The sequence below is a fragment of the Podarcis melisellensis genome, assembly GCF_964234715.1.
Source record: "Podarcis melisellensis genome assembly, chromosome: 9".
Lineage (NCBI taxonomy): Eukaryota > Metazoa > Chordata > Lepidosauria > Squamata > Lacertidae > Podarcis > Podarcis melisellensis.
This window is the reverse complement of record NC_138541.1, coordinates 5,889,586-5,916,787: the sequence shown is the minus strand read 5'-3', so window position 1 is coordinate 5,916,787 and position 27,202 is coordinate 5,889,586. Positions and strand designations below refer to the sequence as shown.

General features: G+C 45.2%; 1 protein-coding gene and 1 long non-coding RNA gene across 3 annotated transcripts; one reads left to right on the top strand and one right to left on the bottom strand.

Moving 5' to 3' along the window:
- Positions 1-7,064: 7,064 nt before the first annotated feature.
- Positions 7,065-23,869, bottom strand: PANK2 (pantothenate kinase 2). 2 transcript variants are annotated; one of them, XM_081925217.1, is made up of 7 exons: positions 23,496-23,869; positions 15,082-15,434; positions 13,011-13,264; positions 12,108-12,284; positions 11,072-11,195; positions 8,462-8,587; positions 7,065-7,700 (listed from the first exon to the last, which is right to left on the bottom strand). In XM_081925217.1, exons 1-7 carry the CDS (start codon positions 23,557-23,559, stop codon positions 7,650-7,652), a joined length of 1,149 nt encoding a protein of 382 aa, XP_081781343.1. In that variant the 5' UTR covers positions 23,560-23,869; the 3' UTR covers positions 7,065-7,649. The 2 variants fall into 2 exon arrangements, with proteins under 2 accessions (XP_081781343.1, XP_081781344.1); XM_081925218.1 differs by lacking the exon at positions 23,496-23,869 and adding an exon at positions 23,134-23,489.
- LOC309377882 lies at positions 23,550-24,751 on the top strand. The gene is made up of 2 exons (XR_014171760.1): positions 23,550-23,682; positions 24,431-24,751. It is a non-coding gene; the product is annotated as an uncharacterized lncRNA (long non-coding RNA).
- The last annotated feature ends 2,451 nt before the right edge of the window (positions 24,752-27,202 follow it).

Here is a 27,202-nt window from a genome sequence, read left to right as displayed (position 1 = left end):
AGCTTTAAAAACATTCTATCTTTAAATCATGTTTCTGAAGCGTGTTCCCTAAGCTGGTTGCACTCTCCTCTCCTCAGCGAAGTTTTGTTAGACCCTTTTCTTTTCCCAGGGCTACAACAGTTTAACAAGAAGGTACAGCAACTCAGATTGTCAGTGGAACTTTTGCGATCGATGTCCCTACCATCTGCCAAGGCTATAATAAAAACTAGGTTGTGGGATATTGAACGCCAAGAACTAACAGTAGCAGCAGAGAAAACATGTTCCCCTCTTTATTTTCAACTTTCTTGGGCACATGAAACTAACCACAATTACCTTGAATTTCTGCTTAACCCTCAAGAAAGAAGGGTATTTTCGCTGGCCAGGTTTAATTCAAACCCCCTTTGGGAAAGGTTCTCAGGAAGGATGGAAGGAGAAAGAACTTGCCCATGTGAAGATCACCTGGTGGAAACCCTTACACATATGGTTCTCAATTGTAAACTACAGTATATGCTGATCTCCATCAGCAATTTCTAGATCAACTCTGCATCCCCAAATGGAAACCAGAGTTGGAGGTCATACATTTTCTATTACTGGAGAATGATCAGGAGCTCACCAAGTTAGTGGCTAAATATCGAAATACACTGCAGACGCCTGATCTCCCTGGAAACCTAGAGATGTGACGATAGACTGCTCTGCCTCCTTTCTTTTAGCAAATGTTTTGTGTCACTGGGGAAGTGGTAATTCTGTATTGATTTGTTTTGTATGTTTGTATGTGATGCCAATAAAAGGTTTGATTATGATGGTTGCACTTCCAAGTATTTTTAAAACTACACTTCCCACCATCCCCAACTGCTGGCTATGCTGCCAGGGGCAGATGCAAATTGGTCCAAAAGGTACATCTTTGTTAGAATCATAGAACTGTGGGGTTCAAAGTGATCCCCAGGGGCATCGAATCCAACCCCCTACAACGCGGGAATATCAACTAGGTCATGACAGACAGCCGTCCAACCTCTGCTTAAAAACCTCCAAGGAAGAACAATTCACCATCTCGCAAGGGAGTCCATTCCATTCAAACTGCTCCCACTGCCAGAAAATTATTCCTGATGTTAAGTCGGAATCTCCTTTCTTGTACCTTGGAAGCCTTTGGTTCGGGTCCTACCCTTCAAGAGCAAGGGAAAACAAGCTTTCTCCACCTTCCATGTGACAGGCCTTGAGATATTTAAAGATGGCGATTATATCTCCTCTGTCTTCACTTTCCCAGGCTATACATACTCAGCTCCTTCAACCGTTCCTCATAAGGCTTGGTTTCCAGACCCCTGATCATCTTTGTTGCCCTCCTCAGCACACCTTCCAGCTTGTCAACGTCCTTCTTAAATTGGCGTGCCCAGAATTGGACACAGTAGGCTGCTTCTGAATGCTGCCTTTTCAGCTCTGGTCTACCCCAAGACATTATGAGGTATGGGACTAATGACAAATCTGAAGAAACATGAATCGTGTAGGCTGTTTATGTTGGCCATATTTAACATGTTTCCCTCAGTGGTAGTGAGAGGAAGATATTTAGCTATCCCAGAATCTGAGTGTTTCTGCAAATGCAGTAAAAAGGAACTAGATACTCTAGAGCATATATTCTTTTCCTGTGATTTTGGCAGTTATGCCAGAATACAATTATATGAGGCCCTAAAATTCAATAAACAGATTTTTACTCAACCAACTGTTCAGGACATGCTGGCGGACAGCGATGATCAAATTACTTTAATAGCGGCCGAATTTTTAAGAGCTGTCCATGAAGAAAGAATGGGCCATGATAAAGAGACTTAGTGGTTGTTAATGGTAGGTGATGTTGTTGCGTTGTATTATTATTTTATATTATATTGTATTATGTTATTCATGTACACCGTTTAATTTCTGAGAGTTAAGAATAGGACTAGGATAAATTGTGTTTGCTGTACCCGTATGATGTTTGTTTGTTAATGTGTGGTGTGCTATGCCTAATAAAGGATTTTGAATTGAATTGAATTGACTAATGTGTTAAATACAGTGGTACCTCTGGTTGTGAACGGGATCCGTTCCAGAGGCCTGTCCGCAACATGAAAAGAGTGCAAGCCGCAGCGGCACGTCTGCGCATGCGTGTGACGTCATTTTGCACTTCTGCGCATGTGCGAGCAGCGAAACCCCAAAGTAACCCTTTCCGGTACCTCTGGATGCAAACGGGATCTGTTCCGGAGCCCTGTTCGCATCCTGAAGCGAACGCAACCCGTGTCTGCGCATGCCGTGATTTGCTGCTTCCGCGCATGCGTTATGTCATTTTTAGCGTCTGTGCATGCGCGAGCGGCGAAACCCAGAAGTAACACATTCTGTTACAACAAAAAAAATTCCTTCCAGTAGCACCTTAAAGACCAACTAAGTTAGTTCTTGGTATACCAAGTTCTTGGTATACCAAGAACTAACTTAGTTGGTCTTTAAGGTGCTATACCAAGAACTAACTTAGTTGGTCTTTAAGGTGCTATACCAAGAACTAACTTAGTTGGTCTTTAAGGTGCTACTGGAAGGAATTTTTTTTGTTTTGACTATGGCAGACCAACACGGCTACCTATCTGTAACATTCTGTTACTTCCAGGTCATTGTGGAGAGTAACCTGAAAAGGCTCAGCCCGAAGCTACTTCAACCCGAGGTATGACTGTATTTAAAAAGTCACCGTTGTCCTTCAGTATAAAAGATTCTGCTGTGATTTGCAGGGGGCTGGACTAGATGACCCGTCCCTTCCAGCTCTACAATTCTATGATTCCACCATTTCCTTGTGCCAGATCACTTCCCGCCCCATGTCTCCAACCTTCCCCCCTGGGAGTTTCCAGCCAAAATGCAACACTTTTCTTCCCACATTTTTCTAATGCTCTACCCAGCCCTCCCCCACCAATCAACTGCCCTACTTCTTCAATAATTGTTCTCTTCAAATGGGATGCACTATTTACTAATAACAAAACATGGGGAACAAAGTCATTTAAGCGCTTAAGCTCCCCTTGACCTACTTTGCATTTGCCAGAAATGTATCGCTGCGGGAGGACGGCTGACTTCTCTCAAGATCCCGGCTCTTTTGAAAAGGGTGTTTTTAACCATCCGTACGAAGATAAATCATTTTTATTTCATTTGCCAAATGAATCGGGGAAGAGAACTGAGCTGGGCATTTGCCAGGACTGTCACCACCTCAGGCCCAGCTGCTCTAGTGTTTTTTGCCCTGGGGAAATGGAATAAATCTTTACCACTTTATAAACAGTCATGGCTTCCCTCTGAGGAATCCTGGGAACTGTAGTTTGTTAACAGTGCTGACCAGAGACTAATCAAGGGTATCTCCCAAAATCATACAATCTGGTTTCCCTTTTATTGAAGAACAGGATATTTTAATGCCATCACAGAGGTATCTGCGGAAGGGATATAAATTCATTGAAAATGTTATCTTTCTTTTCATTTAAAAAAGAACCTACCTGTTTCTTAAAACTGGCACTAGAGGTCCTTCTCTAATTATCCCTTCCACTCTCTAGGTTTTCTTAATGATAATTACCGGGACTATTATTATATGCTGACACCTGACTGGGTTGCCTGGAGAGCCACGTCTTAAGACATTCTCAAAAAGAGTAAGATTGCCCAGGATTTTAACTGATTTTATATCTACTGCTTTTTGTATTTTTACTGTTGCTTTTGTTTCTGATATTTTTTTATCTGTTTTATGTTTGTTTGATGGTTCTCTTTTGTAGGCTATCTTAGAAATCTAGATTAATAAAATTATGTAAAAAAAAAAAAAACAGAAAGGAAAGCTGCTGACAGTTGTTAAGAAACCCCTGCTCCTCTCTCAGAGCAGTTTAATCATTAATCCCTCTACCCAGGGAACTCTGGGAATTTTAGCTTCATGAGCATAACAGGACACCCTTGCAGTTCCCAGGATTCTCATGAGGGAACGCCGTGTCTTTAAAGCAGTACGATACTGCCAAAGTACCCCCATGATATTCTTGAGAAGCTGGCAAAATGTGATGAACAGATTACGCTGGTAGGACTGCAAGAAGTTTTGTAAGGTGGATTATCTGAAATATTACAAGAAAGACTATGAAAAGAATTATTAGTTAATGACAATTAAATGCAAAATAGAAATTAAGAAATGCAGAAGAAGTGATAAAGAATGGAAAATCATCAGAGGTGTTGACGGAAGTCTAAAACACTGTATAAGGTGATATGTTGTATGACTGTTGGAACTGATATGTTAAAAAATCAATAAAAATGAATAATAATAAAAAGAGAAGCTGGTAAAATGTGGATTTGTAGCTGAGAGAAGCTATGACAGCCATCTTCAAATATCGCAAGGGCTGTCACATGGAAGATGGAGCAAGCTTGTTTTCTTCTGCTCCGGAGCGCAGGACTCGAACCCATGGCTTCAAGTTACAAGGAAGGAAATTCCTACTAAATATCAGGAAGAACTTCCTGACAGTAAGAGCTGTTTGACAGTGGAACAGACTCCCAAAGGTAGCAGGCTCTCCATCATTGTAAGTTTTTAAGCAGAGGTTGGATGGCCATCTGCCATGGAAGCTTGAGTTGAAGTTCCTACATTGCAGGGGGTTGGACTAGATGACCCTTGGGGTCCCTTCCAACTCTACAATTCCACAGTTCTTTCCTGTTCCTTCTTCCGGTTGGTGGCCTATTTACTTGGATTCACTGCTGCGTTGTTTCTCACACTGGATGCCTTCAGCAGCCAGCAGTGAAGAGAAGCAGTAGAGGTAATGAACTCAGCCTCACCTATTAACCTATCGATCACATTGGTGAGAACAAGTATATGGATTTGCAGGGATTTGGGAGCAAGGAGAGGGACTTTGAGGGGAAATCATCAGGTACAAAGGAATCAAATTTTATTGCAATGTCAAATAGAAATAGAATGCGTTTAGAGGGGATTAAGGAAAGAATCTGGACGCAGGTGGCGCTGAGGGTAAAACCTCAGCGCCTAGGACTTGCCGATCGCATGGTCGGCGGTTCGAATCCCCGCGGCGGGGTGCGCTCCCGTTGCTCGGTCCCAGCATCTGCCAACCTAGCAGTTCAAAAGCACATCAAAGTGCAAGTAGATAAATAGCGGGAAGGTAAAGGGCGCTTACTAGCGGGAAGGTAAAGGGCGTTTCCGTGTGCTGCTCTGGTGCCGGTTCGCCGGAGCAGCTTCGTCACGCTGGCCACGTGACCCGGAAGTGTCTGCGGACAGCGCTGGCTCCCGACCTCTAGAGTGAGATGAGCGCACAACCCTAGAGTCTGTCAAGACTGGCCCATATGGGCAGGGGTACCTTTTCCTTTAAGGAAAGAACTACTTCAGATTGAGATGATGATGATAATAATAATAATAATGATTTTATACCCTGCCCAACATTAAAAAGTTTCCTGAACAGGGCTGCCTTCAGATGTCTTCTAAAAGTCAGATAGTTGTTTATTTCCTTGACATCTGATGGGAGGGCGTTCCACAGGATGGGTGCCACTACCGAGAAGGCCCTCTGCCTCGTTCCCTGCAACCTCACTTCTCCCAGTGAGGGAACCACCAGAAGGCCCTCAGAGGAGAACCTCAGAGTCCATGCAGAATGATGGGGGTGGAGACACTTCTTCAGGTATACAGATAAAGAAGTATTGATTTTCCACTTCACCTAAACCAAGCTATGTGGACACTCAAGAGGGTTTACCATGTGTCAGTGAGGCCCTCAGTCGCTCAAAGGTTGTCCATTCCTCTGTTAAATTGTGTGTGGCCCCCATGCTCATCAAGGTAGCACAAGAGGGAAGAATCACCCAGTGTTCTAGCAGTGGGAGCCAAGAGTTTCAATTGCCTACTCTTAGCATCTGGATGGTTCATCGAAAAAACTAGCAATTCGGGAGATTATTTTTATAATCAATGCTTGGAGGAAGCGCTCAGTGCTTAAAAACTCCTACTCCTACCCGCCCGTTAAACCAAAAACCCACAATCCTTTTCTGTGCCTTTTTTATAGTTACAACTGGTAGGGAATTTGAGAACTGTGAGTCAGCACATTCACCCAACCTAGAATTGCAATGGAAATGCCAAAAAGCCCCATCAGTATTGGCATTCCGCGGGCTCTTGAAGACTCACCTATTTAGACAAACGTTTCCTTCATCTCTTGCCTTGCTGCTTCAAAGGATGTTAATTACTGGTGTTTTATGTACTTGTTTTACTATGTGTTTTAATTACAGGCAGCTGTATTTTTTGTTTCATCCTTGTTATGATGCTGTCGGCTTTTATTTATTTGTGAACTGCCTTGGCATGTAAATTCTACTCGTAACAACTACAACAGATGCTCAATAACTAGGTCACGCAACCCACAGGTGGTCCATCTACAGCTCATGGGCCTCAGGTAGCAGTGGCAGCATGGATGTTTGGTATGCGATGGTACAAGGAGGAGGGTCTGCAGTCTAGGCTGCAGCATGGGATCAGAGATGCACCCATGCCTGTTTCTGCTGGGCACATTGCTGCCTTGCTAGGGAGCGGGGGAAAGTACTTCCAAGGCACAAGGGAAAGCATATCTTCTGAAGTGTGATCTAGAGCAAGGTTCCCCAAACTTGGATCTCCAGCTATTTTTGGACTACAATTCCCATCATTCCTAGCTAGCAGGACTAGTGGTCAGGAATGATGGAAATTGTAGTCCAAAAACAGCTGGAGGCCTAAGTCTGGGAAACCCTGATCTAGAGCAATCTTCTTTGACCTTGGGTCCCCAGATGTTGTTGGACTACAACTTCCATCAGCCCCAGCCATCTTAGCCAATGGTCAGGGATGATGGGAGTTGTAGTCCATTAACATTCTGGGAACTAGAGTGACTCTAGGCTACATGATGGGCTCAGCTTGGTGCTCACTTGCAGCCTGAAAAATGTGGCTTCTGATCCCCACGCTCCCCGTATTCCAAGATGGCCTCTTCAGAAGAAGGAAGTTGACAGATTGTGTCGCCATAACCGGGAATGCAGGCTTAAACCCTTCTCTTCCCCAGATCCCCTTCCTTCTCCCCAATTTCTTTACATGAACACAAGCAGGAAAGCAATTTTCTTCAAAGCAATAAGGCTGCACACTGTTCTTTTTAAAAATAGATTTAATATCTCAAGTGTGTTTTCATATTCTACACAGTTCAGCGCTATGATGAAAATTAATAAGAGTCCATACAAGATTAGAAAGTTAAAAAAACACCAGAACTTAAAAATAGGTTTTGAGCCGCCTCCGCCAACCTAGTGGCCTCCAAAAACAGCAGCTGCTGTCCAAAACTTACAGGGGCACCGGGCTGGCAAAGGCTGGTTTTCAGAATAGTACAACCTGTACCACCCATGCCCCTGACCCCCTCTCAGCCACCTCACGGCATGAGCTGCTCAAAGCAAGACTGATTGAACATGTATTTTACCAGAGGCAAGACAAATACAGTTCGCATAAACAGATATAGGCTTCTTACAAGCTAGTTTATATTCAGATTATGCTATTTAAAAAGCACACACACCTTTGTCCTTTTCGGCACTGATTGCTGAGGTCACTCACTATTTCTTCCTGTTCTTTGTCAAACAGACAAGACCGCCCCCCCCCACTTACAAATAAAGCTGAATGAACAGAGATGTTCCCTTTGGTGTAGACGTTGCCAGAAGCAAAACCTGGGCCCAGGCTCCACCTCGAATCAGGATGTATTCAAAAGCTCCAAAAGAGCTCCAACCGCTCCAAAGTAGCCCTGTTTAAAGAAACGAAACCAGCACAAATGCAAAGGATCAGATTGCTTGTCAAAATACTCTTGCCCCAAAGATCAAGATCGGCCTATTCATTGCTTTGATTTTAAAGTGATGGTAGTTTGCTTAGTTATCCTTTAAAAAGAAAAAGGAAAAAACACCACTATGTGTGACCACACCGAGCCAGAAAGGCAAACAAGGACCCTGTCACACACTTGCTCTGAGATTGGCTGAGTCCCCCCCCCCCACAAGCCCCTCACATTCAGATGAACTACTTGCTTTCAGTGTTGGGGGGGCTTCTTTTTATTAAGTTCAGCTCTCTCTCTCTCACACACACACACACACACTCTCTCTCTCTCTCTCTCACACACACACACACACAGACACACACATATATATATATCTGGGTATTACCCCACCTCCTCCCCTCTTTGCTTGCTCCTTTTATATGACCTACTAAATTGCTATTCACCGCCCTGCGTCCTCAGGATAGTTAAGCTCCAAATCCAGTTAATTATTATAATAATTACAAAGAGAGAGTTTCAGGATTATTGAACTGTCAGATTACGAGAGCCACAGCACTGAAATAAAAGATGGAAACAGGTCCCGGCCCCCCCTTCATTTATTCAAAAGATGGAAACAGTGGATAATCTATTTGCAGGGTGGTTACCACCCACCCTACCCCGCCTTGGCTATAGTTGGGGAAGAGGGAGGGAGGGAGGAAGGGAGGAAGAAAGAGGGCGCTTGCATTTCAATGTGACTCTACCTCGTGTTCCAGAAACAGGGCCTTCAACTGCCCCTTTGACCAATAATCCAAAGCATATGCCAGAAACTTCATGGAGATTGTGTTGATACGCAAGAAGTTCCCCACGAAAACCACCCGATTGATGTTCTGCAAGAGGGGGAAGGAGTGTTAAGACTCTTGACATCTCTGTTCACAGTAACAAACACGCTTAAAACATGCAGCCTGCCATTTGCTTGATTTAGTTTAGCCTTTGCCAACCTAGTGCAGCCCCCAATGTCGTTGGGCTACAACTCCCATCAGTCCCAGCTGGCTGGAGCTGTAGTCCATTCTATGGAGGGCACCAGGCTGCCGAAGGTCGATTTAGTTCTTGCCTTTGTGTCTCATTCAACCACCAACATTTCCCAGTAGTTTAAGTTAGTTAAGAGAATCATATCCCCCAAGCCGCACTTTGCACTGCTTTGCATTTCCAAGTTAGCACCAGGCTCAGGAGCTAAGCAATTATTAGAGGGTGCAAGCCTGGTCCAGATGGGAGAGAAGAGATTACGGTGTGGAAATTAGTTGCAGCAAAATGGGACAAGCTAGGATAGAGAACAAGATAATGAAGTGGGGGGGTCAGGCATCACAGAAGAGACGTTTGAGCAAAATAATTGAACAGTTGATTCCTGGGGGTTTCTGCTGGTTTTCATCCCACGGACAGAAAATATTTTAAGACTGGTGGCCTTCGAGGTCCTGCCTTATTCCCTGGCTGAGCTGCTGCTGATGGGCAAGTGTCAGTCACAGAATATTAACTGTCAGGGCGCCTGCTGTGAAGGTGTGGCATGTTTGCTTTGGCAAGTAGGGATCAGTGGAGAGAGAACTGGGATCTAGGGACAGGAGAAGCTGTGCCCTGTAAGAGAGGGGGACTGGAGTGGTCAACGGTGGGTAGGGTGGTGTGAAGTTCACATCCTAGAGGAGAAATAAGTCAGCACAATATCTATTGTGCAAGCTACCTTTCTGAAAGAACTTCTGCATCAGCGACTCACCTCAAGACCTGGGGTGAAGGCAGGCAATTGAGATCAGGTAAAGCTGAAGTCCTGGCTGTTACCACTTTCCTCCTCTAACCCTTTCCTACCACAGTGTCACCTTTGCCTCTGGTTTTCCAATTATCCTTCACACCTCCACTGAGTGTCCCCCAAAGGCTTCTCTTTGGAGCTGCTGTTATATCAGGCGATGGGTTACAGTGGCAGGAGATGCTAACCTTCCTTGCTGCGCCACAGATGCCCCAAGGCAAAAGATGAGAGGGCCTGGCTCTTTCATAGCCCTGTACAATGCTGCTTGACATGATTGCAACAAGGCAGCACTGTAAAGAAGCTGAAAGCACCAAGCTCAGGTAATGCCACGCAAGAAGCTGGGATAGGAGGAGCGACTCTTGCTGCAAGACAGCTTACTTCCTGGCATGCTCCCTCTTCCTCGGCTGAAGTCCTCAGCCTCGAGAGAGAGTTTTATCCCTTTTAGAAGCAGCAGTGACTCCAAAGATCCTCCTGTCTGTCTCTCCTGACTACCCTCAGAAAAGGAAGCTCTCTGTACTGTTTACAATCTAACAGTGGGGTTCATCGGAAACCTGGAAACATTATTTAGCTTGGTTTGGAACAGGTTTACAATATCCCTAGTCAATGCTGCCCAGCACATCTCGACAGCAACAGGAAGTGGCTCAGAGGCATTGCTGGACTATGGTGCAGTGCAGGGCCTCAGCACCAGCAATTTTCACTGCTCACCGGAGCAAAAGGACAGCTCTTTACTCATTGTTCACATTCACACACAACGCTAAGCCAGACTCTCTGGTTTATCAGTTACAGATAGGTAGCCATGTTGGTCTGCCATAGTCAAAACAAAAAAAATTCCTTCCAGGAATAAGAATCCACATTGGATTCTTATCTCATTATACATGACAAAGCCACTTTTCACCTTCTCACCTCTTGCTTTTTCCTGTAATACCTATTGCAGTCGTTAAGAGTCGTCAACAGGCTCATCACAGCTATCTGCCAATCACCCATTCCCACCACCCTTCTGAGTAATACCCCCCCCATCTTCTCACTATATAGAAGGGTCTGGAAACTTCTGTTTCAATGTATCTGAAGAAGTGTGCATGCACACGAAAGCTCATACCAAGAACTAACTTAGTTGGTCTTTAAGGTGCTACTGGAAGGAATTTTTTTTGTTTTGGTTTATCAGTGTTATTGTGCATGCTGCCTGGTCATTCTCACTTTGCTCCCCCCAACCCTAAACGCCCCCCCCCCCGTGAAAGGAAGGTGGGAAACATTCAAAGCAGGGATCCTGGCTTTTGCTACTCCCTAAGAAGCCACAGTCAGCAAGCCAACCACAAACCACAGCTTAAGGGGCAGTTTGCTGACTGTGGTTTGTAAATGAGCAGCCAACCACCATCTTTCGTTCAGATGTAACGGGAAACCAAAGATTCCTGGTTTATTTCTCCAGCTCGTGAAGCACAAAGCAGTTGGCTGCTCATTCACAACAGACCACAACAAGACAGATAGTGCTTTCAGAAGGCATTCCCAGCCCCCACCAACAGGACCGTGAGGAACTGAAAAGCACACGCTTCCCTTGACTGGCTCCCCGGCTCCTCTCTTTCCATACCTCATTAAGCGCACACATCCGTGCTATGGAGCCGATGTTATTCGTGATGGTGATCAAAGCCGCTCTTGCCAAGTCTTCCTTGCTAGCTGCCTCTCGCTTCTCCTTGCTCATCATGTTTCCAAAGCTGGACAGAAAATTGTGCACAATTTTTCCCCCACCTAAAAATCCATTTACATGAGAAACATACGGGATTGCCAACTTTCAGTTCCTAGAATCAGAGTTGGAAGTGACCCAAGCGACATCTAGTCAAACCCACTGAATCATCCTTGACAGACGGCCATCTGGCCTCAGCTTAAAAACCTCTAAGGAAGGATAGTCCACCACCTTCCGTGGGAGCGAGTTTATTCTACTGGGTCCATAGAAGCTTTTCCAAGAGATGGTACCCAACACCCTCAGGATCAAGTGTGAATTTTCATGCATTCAGGTGCTGAGCTGAAGCCCCTTGCCGGTTAAAAGTGGCACTGGAGTGAAAGTTGGGCTAGTCCCATGCCTGATTCACTTCCCTCCTCCAAGCCCACACTTCCACAGGCTACAAGACACACTCCTCAAGCCCGAGGAAGCCAGCAGTCTATAAACTGGGGAATATGGGCATAAGAACCTTAGAGACACAATTCTTCTCTTGGGTCTTATTGGTACTTCCTATGCTCATTCATCTGAAGCAAAATAAAGACAACTGCTGCTCTGTTTCAGGGTTGACACAAGTTTTCGTTTGTCTGATTCTTAGTTTACCCCATGTCAAATGGCTCTGGGCGAGCAAAAAAATTAAATGCAGTGCACTACAATAGCTAAAAACATAAAAACTTAAGGAAGGCTCACGGCAGAATGAGACTAGAGACCCATCTAGTCTGCAGTAGCCAACTGGAAGCCTGCAAGGACATGAGCTCAACAGAGCTATCCCAATTTGCAATTCCCCAAAACTGGCATTCAGAGGCTCATTCAGAAGCCACCTTTTCCCAGGTTGCCAAAACCAAACAGATGGGGAAGGGTTATTCAAGCTGCCTCATGCCCCCTACTGAAACACCAGGTGCGGCCTTACCTGGATGCTACTGTCCAACCGGGCAGCCCAAATCTCTCATAGTCTCCTCCGTAAATGTCCCGCACTAGTTTGTCCACTTTGGTGCTGTCCCCGTTGGCTGCCATTTCGAGGGCCTCTTCAAAGGTGGAGCAGCCAGTCAGCAGGCAGCAGAGACCAAAAAAGGTTCCTCCTCCAAGGCTAGCAAACAAACAAGATGCACAAATCACTTCTACCGTCCTGTGAAAGCGTTGGCTAGAGCGGGAGGAGAAGACTGGGGACCAACAGCTTGCAGGACAAGATGCCTGTGATTTAACCCAGCAAAAATGAAGTTAACTAGTTAATAGACAATGTCACGGCACAGGCCTCCACGCTAGCCTCATGAGGGATGTGAGGATGTGGCAAAATCCTTTATTTTTTTACATCCTCGCAGAGAAAAGGGAGCAGATGACACTCTTGCAGCTCAACCCGAGGCATGTTTTCTCCAAAATAAGTCCCATTGTGGTAAATAGGCCTTGCTGCCAGATGAACAGAACTGCAGCCTCAGCAGCTACAGTGGTACCTCGGGTTCAGATGCTTCAGGTTACAGACGCTTCAGGTTACAGACTCTGCTAACCTGAAAGTAGTACCTCGGGTTAAGAACTTTGCTTCAGGATGAGAACAGAAATTGCACAGCAGCAGCGTGGCGGCAGGCCCCATTAGCTAAAGTGGCACCTCAGGTTAAGAACAGTTTCAGGTTAAGAACGGACCTCCAGAACGAATTAAGTTCTTAACCCGAGGTACCACTGTACATGACGCAGCTGCACTGTGCCCATCTGACGCCAGAGGTATCTCTTAGCCATGCACGTGGACTGCAAGTCACTTGATTCGTGGTCCGGACTTGCTTAGCAGATCTGAAAGGGAAAGCATTACGCTTTCAAAGCTCACCTGGTCCCAGTCACCCGCTTGTAATCGTCTTTAGAATAGACGGCCAGGATGCTGACCCCGGAGCCAATGTTCACCAGCAAAAGAGGGTAGGGGTTCTCCAAGTTGAAGGGGAGCTTCTGGCACTTCTCGGGATCCGTTGGGTTCTCAAAATAGTAGCACTCCGAGTGTCCGTTGAACCCAACCGAATCAATGTACAGCACTCCTCTAATAAGGCAGTCCAGTTCATCCATTTTGCGAAGCTGGAGATCACTCACCTGTTTGGAGAAACAAGCTTTGAAGAAAACTAGACATTGAAATACTCCAAGGAAGGCCTGGAGGGTCTCATCAAGCAGCTTACAGGTCCCACCCCCCTTCCATTCTCTCTCAGCACTTAGGAACACTGGCCAACCACAAATGAGGACCCTTTGAGTTTCAGTATTAGAAATGGAAAAGCCTGAAAATTCACCACCATCAATGCTAGCAAAAAGGGCTTATTCAAATCTATGCCAGTTTGCTAAACCGGCAAACAATCATTTGCTTTGATGAAAGGTGGGTTATTGGGGGGGGGGCATGCTTATTATAAGCTGATTCTATTGCTTTTATGAATTGTATGTGTTTTAAAGCATCTCTGAGGGCCCTGGCAACTGCTGGGTAAAAATAGCTTAATAAAATAAACCCAGTCCAGTAACTGCAAACTAACAGAGGAGTTGAGGCAAATGGAGAAATGGGGCAAACAGCCATGAGGCAAAGGAACGGCAGCCCTCACGGAGGATTATGATTTAGGCTCTCTGAAACCAAACACCAGTAGCTACTCTGAAGTTTAGCCACAGCGCTGAAGTCTGATTTCATGAAGGTTTAATCTCTGGAAACTGAAAAACAGGATGGGCAGGACAATAGAAGAAACACACACAAAAAACAGGAAACATCTAATGATGTAAAAAAAAACAAGAGAGAAAGAGAAACATAGTTCAAAGATGCCGGAAAGGAAGAGAGTTGATTGTTAAATTAGCCCACATTTAACCATCAACATTCATCCTTCCCAGTACATATGAGATACAATTCTCTCTTTTTTGTTTAGAACGAGGGAGGAAGCAGCTGAGAAGCAAAGGTCTGTTGAATACACCAAATTCTAGGATTCACAGTGAAATCATAGGCATGCCGTAAACCAGCACCGCTGCCTAATGAATGAAGAACAGCTGCTGAAGCAGACATGGAGAGGATTCAAAGGAACTCCTTCCACTGCTTTCCCCCTCACTTGTCTTTGGTTACCTAAGAAAGCGTTTCTAACATGGTTCTGAGCAGCAGCATTCGGTGCGCGCACCAAACCTGCAACCCAATGGTGAAGCCAACACAGTCACCACTACAATCAGTGCAACACAAACTCTTTAGTCAGCTGTCCTACATTGAGCCAGCCTTCACCAACCTGGTGCTCTCCAGATATTTTGGACTACAACTCCTATCAGCACGAGCCAATGGGAGCTGTAGTCCAAAATATCTAGAGGGCAACAGAGGCTGATGAAGGCAGTGTTAAGATCCTGAAGAGATGGCAATGATGGAGCAGCAATAGCTGGCAGAATCATCTGGCTCACAGAGTTTTTCTCGTGGAAGTTTTGTTTCGTGGAATGCAAGAACAATGTTAAAAGTTTGCATCTAGCAAACCAGGGACTCAGCTACAATGGTTAATTATAAGGGTGTTATAAAAATGTGATACCAGAGGACGCTGTAGAGCAGCAATCCATCACCAATGGTCAATTGCATTGAGAGCTAAATTTTAAAGCATTTTTATAGCATTTTTCATATCAGTGTAGATCCAGCCCTTCAAATGCTGCTGAACTACAACTCCCATCAGCCCCAACCAGCATGGCCAATGGCCAGGGATGATGGGAGTTGTAGTTCAGCAACATCTATCGGGCCTAAAGCTTCCCACACCTGGCAGAGACCAACTTCACACTGCCCTTACACTCAAAATCAGGAAACAGCATCACAAAAGAGAGCTGACGCAGAGGTTATGAAGACACGCAGCACCTCTGTTTTGCAAGCTTTAACCATGTGCTATAGCAGCTTAAAAAGATATAAGCCAAAAATTGCATACTGTGCGAAAGTCCTGCTCAAATTTATATGCTCCACCTCCTGTGGCACATAAGGTAGTGTGGAGGCTTGAGAAGTGCTTTTCGCTGCCCATTTGAATAAAAGCAGGCATGTCATGAGTAGGGAAGCGTATAAAGTGCAGATTGCCTTTACGTCCACACAGCATAAGGTCCTTTAGCTCAAGGTGAACATCCCGAATGCCTGTAGAGCCATAGGCAGTGTGGGAGGTCAGGTATTTCCGAATGCTCTTCAGATTCTCCACTTCCTCCTCTTCCTCCTCCATGGTGATGTCTTTTGGTTCAAAATACACTAGCTTCACCAGGGTCCCTCCAATATCCAAGCCAAACCAAGGAAAGACTGAAAGGAATAAGGGAGAAAAGGGATGATTACAAGGGTGGCGTTTTATTATACAATCATACCTCGGGTTACAGCCGCTTCAGGTTGTGTTTTTTTGGGCTGCGGACTGCCAAAACCCGGAAGTACCGTAATGGGTTACTTCTGGGTTTCAGCAGTCACTAAATCACACGTTGCGCATGAGCAGAAGCACCGAATCACAACCCACGCATGTGCAGATGCAGGTTGCGAGTGTGCATCCCGCACGGATCACATTCGCAACCCGAGCATCCACTGTACATTTCTAAAGAGACTAAAATGATCTTGCAATTTTATGCTGTGAACTGCCCCGAGATCTACGGATGAAGGGCGGTATACAAATTTAATAAATAAAAATAAAACCCAGTTGCCGCCCCCCAGTTGACAAGGGCTCACCCCAACCACTTGCTGAACTGTCATGACACCGCAGAATGTTCACATACATTCTAGCATCAACACATGAATTAGAAACTTGGCAAAGCTACATGGTTTCTGCCACATTAGGGAAAGAACTGCAAATGCGTCAGAGAAAGGAAGTTGGGGGTGGGCAAAGAAGGGTGAGCGTTGGGAAGCTGAATGGAAAGAGAGTCTAAAGGAAAAAAGGGCTTGCAGTTCACAAAACACACATCAAGTACAAAACCAACAGAATTTATTAACACCCTCCACAGACATAACGACTAGTTTTATTACCAAAGCCAGGTGTGGAAGAACTGATCATTCCAATGTTCAAGGCTGGAAATGCCTGCTATAAGTAACTAATTTGAACTGTTCTTTGAAATGTTTTTACATTTATACCCAAACTTCTGACCTGGCAAGGCCTGCTCATTAGTTAAACGTACATGGTGTATAAATCCATATATTCCAACCAGCTGTTCCTGACTAACCCATTGAAATAAATAGCACTACAGATAGTGACTGTAAACTACAACTACCGCTCCAGATTACCACCCCCCCCCCGAAACCATGCTATTAATGAGACAGTCAGTAAACCAGAATGAAGGTGGTTGCAAGTGATGTTACCAGGTCACCTGTTTCTCAAAATCAAAGCTAAAACAACAGTTCAGGAAACTACCCCAAGCACATATTAATGGCCGTGTTAAGAACTATTTGTTGCTGTTCTAGCATATGAAGAGCGGAAGTTAGAAGCATTAAGTACATTTGCCAGAGTGACAAATGCATTCTCCCTCACTTCCTCTGCGGCCACGTACAGAAGAGGTATTAAATGCTGCTTCCTAGATTCACAAGGATTCCTAAAAGAAGCCAATGTTTAAAACGGGAGAAGAACATTTCAAGGGCAACGTTGCCTTGCGGTAATTTTCTTGGTGGAGCCACATACCAGTGGTTGGCAGGGCCACAGCTGTTTCTGGACTACAACTCCTATCATCCCTAGCTAGCAGGCCCAGTGGTCAGGGATGATGGGAACTGTAGTCCGAAAACAGCTGGAGACCCAAGTTTGGGAAACCCCAATCTAGTTCAACCCCCTGCAATGCAAGACTATACAGCTGCCCCTTATGGGGATTGAACCTGAAACCTTGGCATTATCAGACCATGCTCTAACCAACTGAGCTATCCAGCTGAAGCAGGACTAGACGCCAGCAGCCCTCTCACACTGGCATTCCCAGCACCTGGCATTCAGAGGCATGAGACACGGGTAGGCAAACTAAGGCCCAGGAGCCGGATGCAGCCCAATCACCTTCTAGATCCTGCGGACAGTCCGGAAATCATTGTGTTTTTACATGAGTAGAGTGTGTTCTTTTGTTTAAAATGCATCCCTGGGTTATTGGTGGGGCATAGGAAGAGCCTGGTATGCCCCACAGAGGAACTTACGGTCTTCAAATAAAAACATCTTGAAGGTCCCAGGCCACAGAGAGGGTAGGCTGGCCTCAACTAGAGCCAGGGCTTTTTCAGCTGCGGCTCCAATCTGGTGGAACGCTCTGTCACAAGAGACAGGGGCCCTGCAGGACTTGACATCTTTCCGTAGGGCCTGCAAGACAGAGCTGTTCCGCCAGGCCTTTGGTCAGGGTGCAGCCTGACTCCCTCCTTTGGCAATATTTACAAAACTTTATGGTTGCCATCAATTTTGATTTTAATTAATTTTATAATGTTTTTATAATGTTGCACTACTTCGGTGTTGTTAGCCGCCCTGAGCCCGGCTCCGGCTGGGGAGGGTGGGATATAAATAAAATTTATTATTATTATTAGTGGTTAAGAGCGGTAGACTCGTAATCTGGGGAACCGGGTTTGCGTCTCCACTCCTCCACATGCAGCTGCTGGGTGACCTTGGGCCAGTCACACTTCTCTGAAGTCTCTCAGCCCCACTCACCTCACAGAGTGTTTGTTGTGGGGAAGGAAGGGAAGGGAGAATGTTAGCCGCTTTGAGACTCCTGAAGGGGAGTGAAAGGCGGGGTATCAAATCCAAACTCTTCTTCTTATTCTTCATTCCCCCCCCCCAAAAAATATAGTCCGGCCCCCCACAAGGTCTGAGGGATGGTGGACTGGCCCCCTGCTGAAAAAAATTTGCTGACCCCTGCACGAGGCCTCTGAGACTGGAAACAGGAACACATCCATCATGACTAGCAGTCATTGATAGCTTTAGACTCCACGGATTGATCTAATCCCCTTTTTAAAGCCACACACAAGCTGGCAGCCATCGTCACATTTTGCAGAAGTCAATTCCATCGTTTCACTATGTGCTGTGTAAAGACGTTCCTCACTTTGTTTGTCCCGAGTCCCCCAGCAGTCAACTTCGTTGGTCGACTCCAAGTTGTAGTAACATGGGAGACAGAGGAGGACATCACTGAGAGGCAACGGGACTTACAAATCAAATGTCCCTTCCACGACTGTGTCTAAAGGAACACTCTTACTCCAAATTCCTGCTGGTTCACTTTCCATTTGAATCAGGGGCTATGTTTCCCAAAGACCACAATTTTGGTCTTGCATAACTTACACTTATACAAAATACTTTTGTTTTTAAAATAACTTGTCTTCCTGATTCTTTTACACACAAAGAACATTACTGCATGTGCCTTTGAAGTCTGGTGGTGGGGGACGACTGGCAAGAACTAGCAACTTCCACTGTCAGGATCCCATGATCCTCCAGCCTCCCTGTTTTAGGACGTGTGATCTCCCCCCTAGCCAGTGCTGGTGCACAAATCAATTCTGCATGAGGATGGTGGGGTGGAAAGGGATACTATCTCCAACCAAGACATTTTCTTGGCAGAAGGTAAGGATAATGACTTGCAGCCATTGTACTTTCAGGCTGTTACTCCAATCCTGCCCCACGTATAAAATGAATTCATCCCACAAGCTGAAGGCCTGCAATATATCTGCTTTGTGACATTCCACTGGCTAGACCTTTTTTTCTTTTTCTTTTTTAATAGCAGGAAAAACAGACCCAGCTGCATTGCATTTCTTTGAGGGAGGGACTTTTATGAAAGGGGCTCCAATTCTTTTATAGGAGCTGCATTTTTATAGAAACTGTGTCTCATTCTTCTTCTTTGGCGATCACTCGTAGCCAAGTAAGATTGTCTTCCATGAATACAGTTTTAACGGTGTATTCGTACGTGACTATGGAGGCCAATTCTGGATCCACACATCCTTCCACAGTGGGGACATAGGTTTTCAGGCGGGAGTTGATCACGGTGTGGATTTGCCAAGCGTGCCTTCCTCTTAGCAGGTTTCTCCCTTGTGTCCTGAGTTCGAGCGTCTTCAAAGCCCATGACACCTTTGGTAAAGGCTGTTCTCCAACTGGAGTGCTCGCAGGCCAGTGTTTCCCAATTGTTGGTATTTATACTACATTTTTAAAGATTTGCCTTGAGAGTGTCTTTAAACCTCTTTTGTTGTCCACCGACATTACACTTTTCATTCAAAAGTTGGGAATAGAGTAGTTCATTGGAAGACAATAATCTGAAAGGCATGACCATATGAACAACATGTATCTCATATCTTTAAAAAATATATTTTATACATATGTGTGTCTCATATCAGGCATTAACATAGAATTGTAGCGTTGGAAGGTATCCAAGGGTCATCTAGTCCAACCCCCTGCAATGAAGGAATCTCAACTAATACATGACAGATGGCCATCCAACCTCTGCTTAAAAACCTCCAAGGAAGGAGTCATTTGTTTTGCTTCTACCTGTGCTGAGTACCTAGACTGACATTAAGCATGCACAAAAAGCCATTTCCACACCATCACAACTGCCATGCATATGTAGCTTTATGTAGACATGATTCCTACCAACAAAATGTTTTACTTCTCAGGTAGGAAAGATGCCCGAGAACCTTATATACCAAATGCTCAGGTGCAAGTGAGGAAAAGGCTAGATTTACCAAAATGGCTTCAAATCACACTTTAAAAAACCTAAACCTTCAGAACATATTGAACTGCATCGTCTAGTATCACCCCAGAAACTGCCTGAATCGTATTTACAGATGTGCAACATGACTGCCAGCTGTATCCCAGCATGGATAATGGTCAAGCACTATTCAGGCAGATTTGTGTGTCTGGCAGAATTTTTTGCATGACTAACAGCATTCAAACAAGCAACAGTCCTGAGATGCAGAAAACTGCAGCTAAACCAAAGAAAACAAATTTTCCCAGCCCCTGTGCCAGGGCCTCCATTTTCTTTGCAGTTTATCAGCTGCAGCAGGAGGATTTGCAATTATGTAATTATTTCATCAACCTAACATTCAGATAGTTGGTGAAGGGGGATATAGGGAGCCGCTGAAAATATGCAAAGCAACCCTTTGAACACAGCAAACCAGGCATGATTTCTGCAGCTAAGTGTCAAGATCCCTTTCAGCTCGAATTAATTGCAACATGCAACTGCACAACAAAGGCAGTCTTAGGGCATCGTTCCTTGAACCCCATTTGCGACAATGACACCCCGTCAGCTCCTTCCCCCTTTTACTTTCTCCTTTTGCACCTTCGCTGAGATTTTGCCCTACTCAAGACCTCCAGCAAACATCTGCCAACCTCAACTATGCATTTCCCAATGAACACCACCACTTCCTCTAATCAGAATGTCGCAACTGGGGCTGATGGGACTTGCAATCCAAAACATTTTGAGGGCACCAAGTTGCAGAAGGCAGGGCTAGCTCATCAACACATTCTTTTTTTGAAAAAAGCCACACTCTTTTCAACTCTAGACTGATTAAACCAGAACAGCATCTATCCCTAGTTCTTGAGCTACAAACACAAAATTCTTCTATAACAATTATGGACAGGCTCAAGATCCAGAGTCAGCTTTTTCATGCCTGCCATCCTGATAGAAGCCTCGTGTTTATTCAGACAATGAATTCCAGAGTTTTTCAGCTTGCTGACATGTATGTACATTCAGGAAAAATAGCCACATAAACCTGTTTCAGCAAACAATCTCATGGCATCCTTTAAGATAAATGGGTTTCTTATGGCATAAGCCATGTGGCATCCATTATATGAGCATAGAATGAACAAGATGGCAGTGGTGTAATGTCAGATACAGAATTGGTCTTCAAAATGAGATTTTTTAAAAATGCACACGTACTAAAGTTGATGCCATACATGACCCAATTGTAGATGTATTTTTAAAAAATTCATTTAGAAACAAGATTTCCTCTGTTAGATTTATGAAAGTCCATGAATGTGTAGTATCTAAATAAGCAGGGCATTCTTCACAAAGAATCTCATAGCACTGTTTCACAGTATTTTATCTGATTCCCTGCCTCTGCATTACACTAAACTTTCATCTCTGGGTTCCTCAGCCATCTGAGGTACAAGTGGCTACCACAGGGTTACCAGACGTCCCTGTTTCCTGGGGACAGTCCCCGAATTTGCGAATAGGTCTCCGGACAAATTCCATCCCCCGAATGTCCCCAGATTTCATCTAATGTCCCCGGAAAATGCAGTGGTGGCAGCCTCAGCAGCCCGGAGCAGTTGGCTCTGGCTGGATTCAGGAGCTGCTCGAAAGTCCCCATGTGATGGTGGTGCAGGGGCTCTAAGATGCAGCTGCCGGGCTGCCTCCACCTTCCCTGATCCCAGCAACTAAGCTGTGAAGGGAGGCTTTATGCTGCCTATCAGAGCTTGCATGCAAGCAAGAAGGGGCAGGGATCTCTCAGTTAGGCAACGGGAAGCTTCCCTTCCCAGCTGAGGGATCCCCACCCCCTCCTGCTTGCACGCAAGTAGGAATGGGATTGGGGCTGCTCTGATGGGAAGGGAGGCATCGCGCTGCCTGAGCCTCACCGCCGCTGCCGCTCTCGGCCCTCCTTCTCTGCCTTCCATGCCTGACCCACCGCACACTGCTTCTCCACCACCATCACCGAAGAACCAACAACTCAGGGGCTGCCCAGGCTCACAGAGATAGAAGCCTCGGAGGAAAGGGAAAGGTGGCGGTTGAGGTCAAGGTGGCAGCCGCCCCTCTGACACTGCCATCGCTGCAGCATCAATGTCCCGAACTTGTAGTAAGTATGTATTTATTTATTTAAAATGTCCCTGGATTCATTGAAAAAAATCTGGTAACCTTAGGCTACCAGCAACAGAGCTCTCTCAGTAGTGGCTCCCCACAACTGTAAAAGGCCTCCCCTCCGCTTTTTAATGCCATTCCATTCGGTTTAGCTGCACTGGGTTTGTTAGGTTTAGATGCAATCTCCAATGGGAGCAGTACATAGCCAGTATACTACTTTAAATTACTACACTGTACTTTAATTTTGCTTTCTGAATTTGGAAATTGTGTAAGCTTTGTTGGAAATTCCCGGGTTAAATAAATAAAAGCAGTCACAAGCCTCTTCTTTTTCTTATCAACTGCCACAGATAACACAATCTTTCCTTTCTCAAGCTACAATTTATCTAGCTCCGTCTGCAAATTCTAGCCACCAAAATACTTATATGAGGACCAGGGAGACTCAATTTCGAATCTACACTCATTCATGGAGCTCCACAGGCAATTCTGAGCCAGCAATATCCACCTCTCTCTCTCCCCCCCCCCCTAATCTACATCAACAAGGTTCTTGTGAAGTGCCAGGGCAGAGTAGTGGTCAGAGCGTTTAACTAGGAGTTGGGAGACCAGGGTTCAGACCCTCACACAGTCACAAAACTTGAGAGAGGCCCTTGATGGAAGTCCCTGTCTCTCAACCTAACCAACCTCATGGGTTCTAGTTACAGGTAGGTACAATCTATTTTTTCGTAGAAATGAAAAAGGCACACGAAAGCTCATACCAATAACAAACTTAGCTGGTCTCTAAGGTGCTACCGGAAGGAATTTTTAAAATTTTGTTTCAACCTCATGGGGTTGTCGTGACACTAAAATGGAGCTGAGGAAGGGAGAGAAAAAAGGTGGGCTGCAAATGCAGTGAGAGAGATAAAATGGAGGTGGAAGGAAGTCAGAATAATAAGGTAACAATGTGAAATCTAATCCTATCCTGAAATGAGCAAAATATGGTTCCTGATTTTATCTTTTTGAGGGTTTGGGGTTTTTTTACACAATCTAGCGGTGTATAAATTTCATGAAATAATTAAATCGAATGCAAATTTATTCAACAAAAATTAATATAATTTTAATAATAATAATAAATGAAAGCTCAAGACAAGCCATGCCTAGTTATTTGATAGGGAGCCCCGCCCTAACCCCGCGAGGCCCCTCCCCTCTCCCAGGCCCCTCCCCTCCCGGATAAGCCCCGCCCCCGGCGCCCCCTAGCAGCCACTCACGAGGGCGGTTCTTGCGGAGGGAGTCGAGGCGCGGCCGGGGGGCGGGGCCAGCGCGCTCCTCGGCCTCCGCCTTTCCAGAGGCGCCGTTGCGCCGCCGCCCGGCCAGGGCCGCAGGGGCGGGGCTTCGCCTCAGCCGTTGCTCCGCGGGGGGTCCGGCCTCGCGCCCCGACGCCATGGCGCCCGGCGGCAGCGGCCTCTCCTCCTCTCCCTCCTCGCCGCTTCCATTCTGCAGCGGCTCCATCCGCAGCGCGGCCCCATTCGCCGCGGAAACGGCGGGCACTGCGCTTGCGCCGAACGCCTTCGCCGCCGCCTCCTCCCCTCTACGAAACCTTGAGGGGTGGGGGAAGAAGCAAACCGCCTACCAATCAGAGCTTTCCTTGCGCGGAGCGACGGGCGAAGATGTCCAATGCGGCTTTGCGAAGGCATCCAAGGGGTGGGCGCAAAAAAAAAGAGAGATCCAAATCCCTCCAATGAATGGCAAGGGAGAACGAATCCCACCAATGAAAAGCCGCCGATTCAATGAGCCAACCCACACGCACGCAAATACAGGTACAACGGGCCTCAAGAGCCGGGACGTGTAACGGAATCGTCGTAGCCAACCGGCTCCTCCGGAAGGGAGAGCGACGCTCCTATCCTCCAATGAGAAAGAAGGGTTGTCGACAAATGGGCGGGGCTAGCGGACGAATGGCACGTCGGGTAGCCATGGCTACCCCGCAAGAAGAGATTGGGGCGCGCGGGGTGGGGGTTGGTATGTTCAGATTTCAAGTGAGGAAATTGATGAAAAAGGAAATAAACATCAATGAGTGTGGGGAGAAAGCATTTGACAACGTTATCCAAGTAAAACATGCAGCAACGCTAGTTAGTGCATTCAGACGTGCACATGAGGTGGTGGTTTCACGTGTATTATGGTTACTTTTATATCGCGCCTTTCATCACCAATGAGCTCAAGAGCGGCATGCAGCATTGCCTCCTTCCCACTTCATCCTCACACCAGCCCTGTGAGGTAGGCTATCTTGCCACCTCAGTACCTAATGAAACACTCCCCCCTATCCATATGTACCTCTAGGGGACCTGCCCTAATGTCAAGAGGCAGGGAGTTCCAAAGGGCAGGTGCAGCTACACTGGGACTGCATTATGGAGCACTTGTAAAAGCACATACTATGCAGATCAAAGAAGCTGAACGGGCACTTGTGGGACAGCTTCTGTGTTCCCAGACCTTTGAGCAAAATTTATAAGAAGTGATCCCATTCCCTTATATGAATGTTCTTGCTGATTCAAATCCTCTTTCCTTATTTAGAGAGAGAAAAATAAAAATGTGAAGGCTGACTGCTTCCCTTACCCAGACCTGCAACTTGCATCTTCCCATGTGTGTTGGTAACAAATGAAGGGCCTTGTGGCATTCGCCTGTTGAGGGGATTGGTACAAATATTTTGCAAGAAACCATTTCCCCAACCATTTCCGGTCTGCTAGCTTCTGGATAAATCGCCCCAAAGGACTTGAAGGATTGTGCAAAGGAGGGGGGAAATGAATTGTGGGTGTGCTTTGCAGAATTGTGTAATATAGCTTTTAGAAATATGAATTTGCAAAACTATTTAAAAATAAGAGAAGGTGGAAGCGATACATTGTGTAAATTTGCAACGTCCAGCAGGAAATAGTAATATGATTATCACATTAATTTTTTTAAATTACTAGCTCTCTTCCTGTACTCTTAATACTAGTCCAACACACAGGCAACTGGGACCTAAATCTTTTCCCACAGCTAGTCTTCATTCCAGGAAAACCTTTAGCGGCTTAAATTTCGGCATGTCAGCCTGCACCGTTATACACATATGTCTGCATTATTCAGCTTATATTGGTGCAGAACATTCATTTATTTCATTGGTTTCCTTTACGACACAGCCATTTTTATTGCCTGACAATGCATGTTTGCTCAGAAGCAAATCCCACAGAGTTTCAGCAGGGCTTTTTCACTGCTGTGCTCCTAATGCTGCAATCCTACACGTGCTTAGATGGCAGTACATCCCATTCATTCATATTGGGGATTATATTATATTAATTACTGTATATTATTTTGGGAAATAGGAGAAAATAGACATGAAAAGAGCTTTCCTAAGTTAGGGCTGCCATAAGTCTGAGTCTTCCCAGACACATCTGCGAATTGGGCTGCAAAATGGCATCCGGGCGGATTTTTGCTGAATGGTCAAAATATCCGAGAAAACCTGGGTGTATGGCAAGTAGGGTGGTTTTTTCGGGGTTTTTTTATAAAAAAATGCTTTAAAAATCCAGTAAAAACCCAAAAAACGTATTTTGGGGGAGGGGTGTTCCAGATTTGTCCAGATTTTCACTTTGGGGAATATGGCAAACCTATGAACTAAATATCTTTTCTTGAATTAAGAGAGAGCAAGCAGACATTCTGAAATATAGTCTTGAAAATGCTTGCTGCTGCCTCACTGACAGATTTAACTGCCCTCCCATATTTCATAAATGTCCCTGCATAGATGTGCCCGTTAAGCTACTGACCCACTTACATAGATTATTGGGAATCACCACAACATTAGCTGAAACCTTCTGACTTGCTGCTTTTTCTTTTTTCCCTCCCTGACAATGCCGTTCAGTTTCCAAGAGTGCTGGTCTATCGGAGTCAGTATTTGTCTTGGAAGCCCGTTAACTGGGTCATCGTCTGGTTTTGCCGCTGATAAAATTACAAAAATGGGTCACACAATACATAATAATACCAATAATAAATGCAGGAGCAGGCTAAGAAACTGCAGGTTCAACTCACAAAACACACTGAGCTGTAACTAAACAACCAAAAAACAACAACCCCTGCAGCCTGCTGAAATGTAACATTCAGCTTTGCATTAGAAATCCAAACCATCTTGCAAAGATACAACTGCCCAGTGTGAAACAGGAACCCCATAAAAAAAGGAAATAGTATCTAGTCTCTGCTCGATGATTTTCATCATTCTCCGACTTCCTACTCAGAAATGTAGAATGTTGCTTTAAAATGTATTAAAAGTTTATTGCTGATTTTTACTTTGTTTTGAATGATTTTTTTAAACTGTTTTCACTGGTAATTTTGTTTTATTCTCTTTTTTAACTGCTTTGAGGTTTTTGTTTTACAATCAAGCAGTATATAAATTTAATGCAATAAATAAATTCACAGCTATCATCATTGCCCCACTTCTGGAAAAGACAGTCCTGGAGTCTGCCACATTGCTTCTCAATTACATCGCTGGTCCTTAAAAGTTCTACAGAGAATGCATTTCCTGGTAGAATCTCACATATATATTGAAATAAAAGACTGCTGAATAAATTGAGGGCAGGACTTTGGTGCCCTGCAGAGTTCCTTGTGTCTCACTAAAGGACTTAAAAATGGAAAGCATAATGCTGGTGGTCAACAAAAGAGGGTTAAAGACTCTCTCAAGTCAAGGCAAGTCTAAAAAAAATGTAGTATAAACACCAACAACTGGGAAACTCTGGCCTGCAAGTGCTCCAATTGGAGAACAGCCTTTACCAAAGGTGCCATGGGCTTTAAAGATACTCAAACTCAGGACAAAAGGGAGAAATGTGCTAAGAGGAAGGCATGCTTGGCAAACCCTCACCATGATCAACTCCCGCCTGGAAACCAATGTCCCCACTGTGGAAGGACGTGTGGATCCAGAATTGGCCTCCACAGTCACTTACGGACTCACTGTTAAGACTGTGTTCATGGAAGACAATCTTACTTGGCTTTGAGTGATCACCAAAGAAGAAAAGCAAAATTGATGTTAACCGGTTACCTTTATTGTATGGTTTGAGCCTTTCTGTACACTGCTTAGAGAATAGGGTGTTAAATGGTATATAGTTACAGGTAGGTAGCCGTGTTGGTCGGCCGTAGTCAAAACAAAATAAAAGAATTCCTTCCAGTAGCACATTTGAGACCAACTAAGTTTGTTATTGGTATGAGCTTTCGTGTGCATGCACACTTCTTCAGATAAATGGTATATAATTTGTTGAAATAAATGAATGAGCGCTTGTGGGAACAGCAGGAGTGGATTCAGGACTTGCTTCTGGTACTGATCAGATT

Coding starts and splice junctions, on each gene's coding strand:
- PANK2 (XM_081925218.1), bottom strand. CDS start 23,374: ATGGAGCCGCTGCAGAATGGAAGCGGCGAGGAGGGAGAGGAGGAGAGG. Junction 13,265..15,081: donor TTGAGCAGGACTTTCGCACA/GTATGCAATTTT, acceptor TTCTCCAAACAG/GTGAGTGATCTCCAGCTTCG. Junction 11,196..12,107: donor GGTTGGACAGTAGCATCCAG/GTAAGGCCGCAC, acceptor TTTTCTGTCCAG/CTTTGGAAACATGATGAGCA.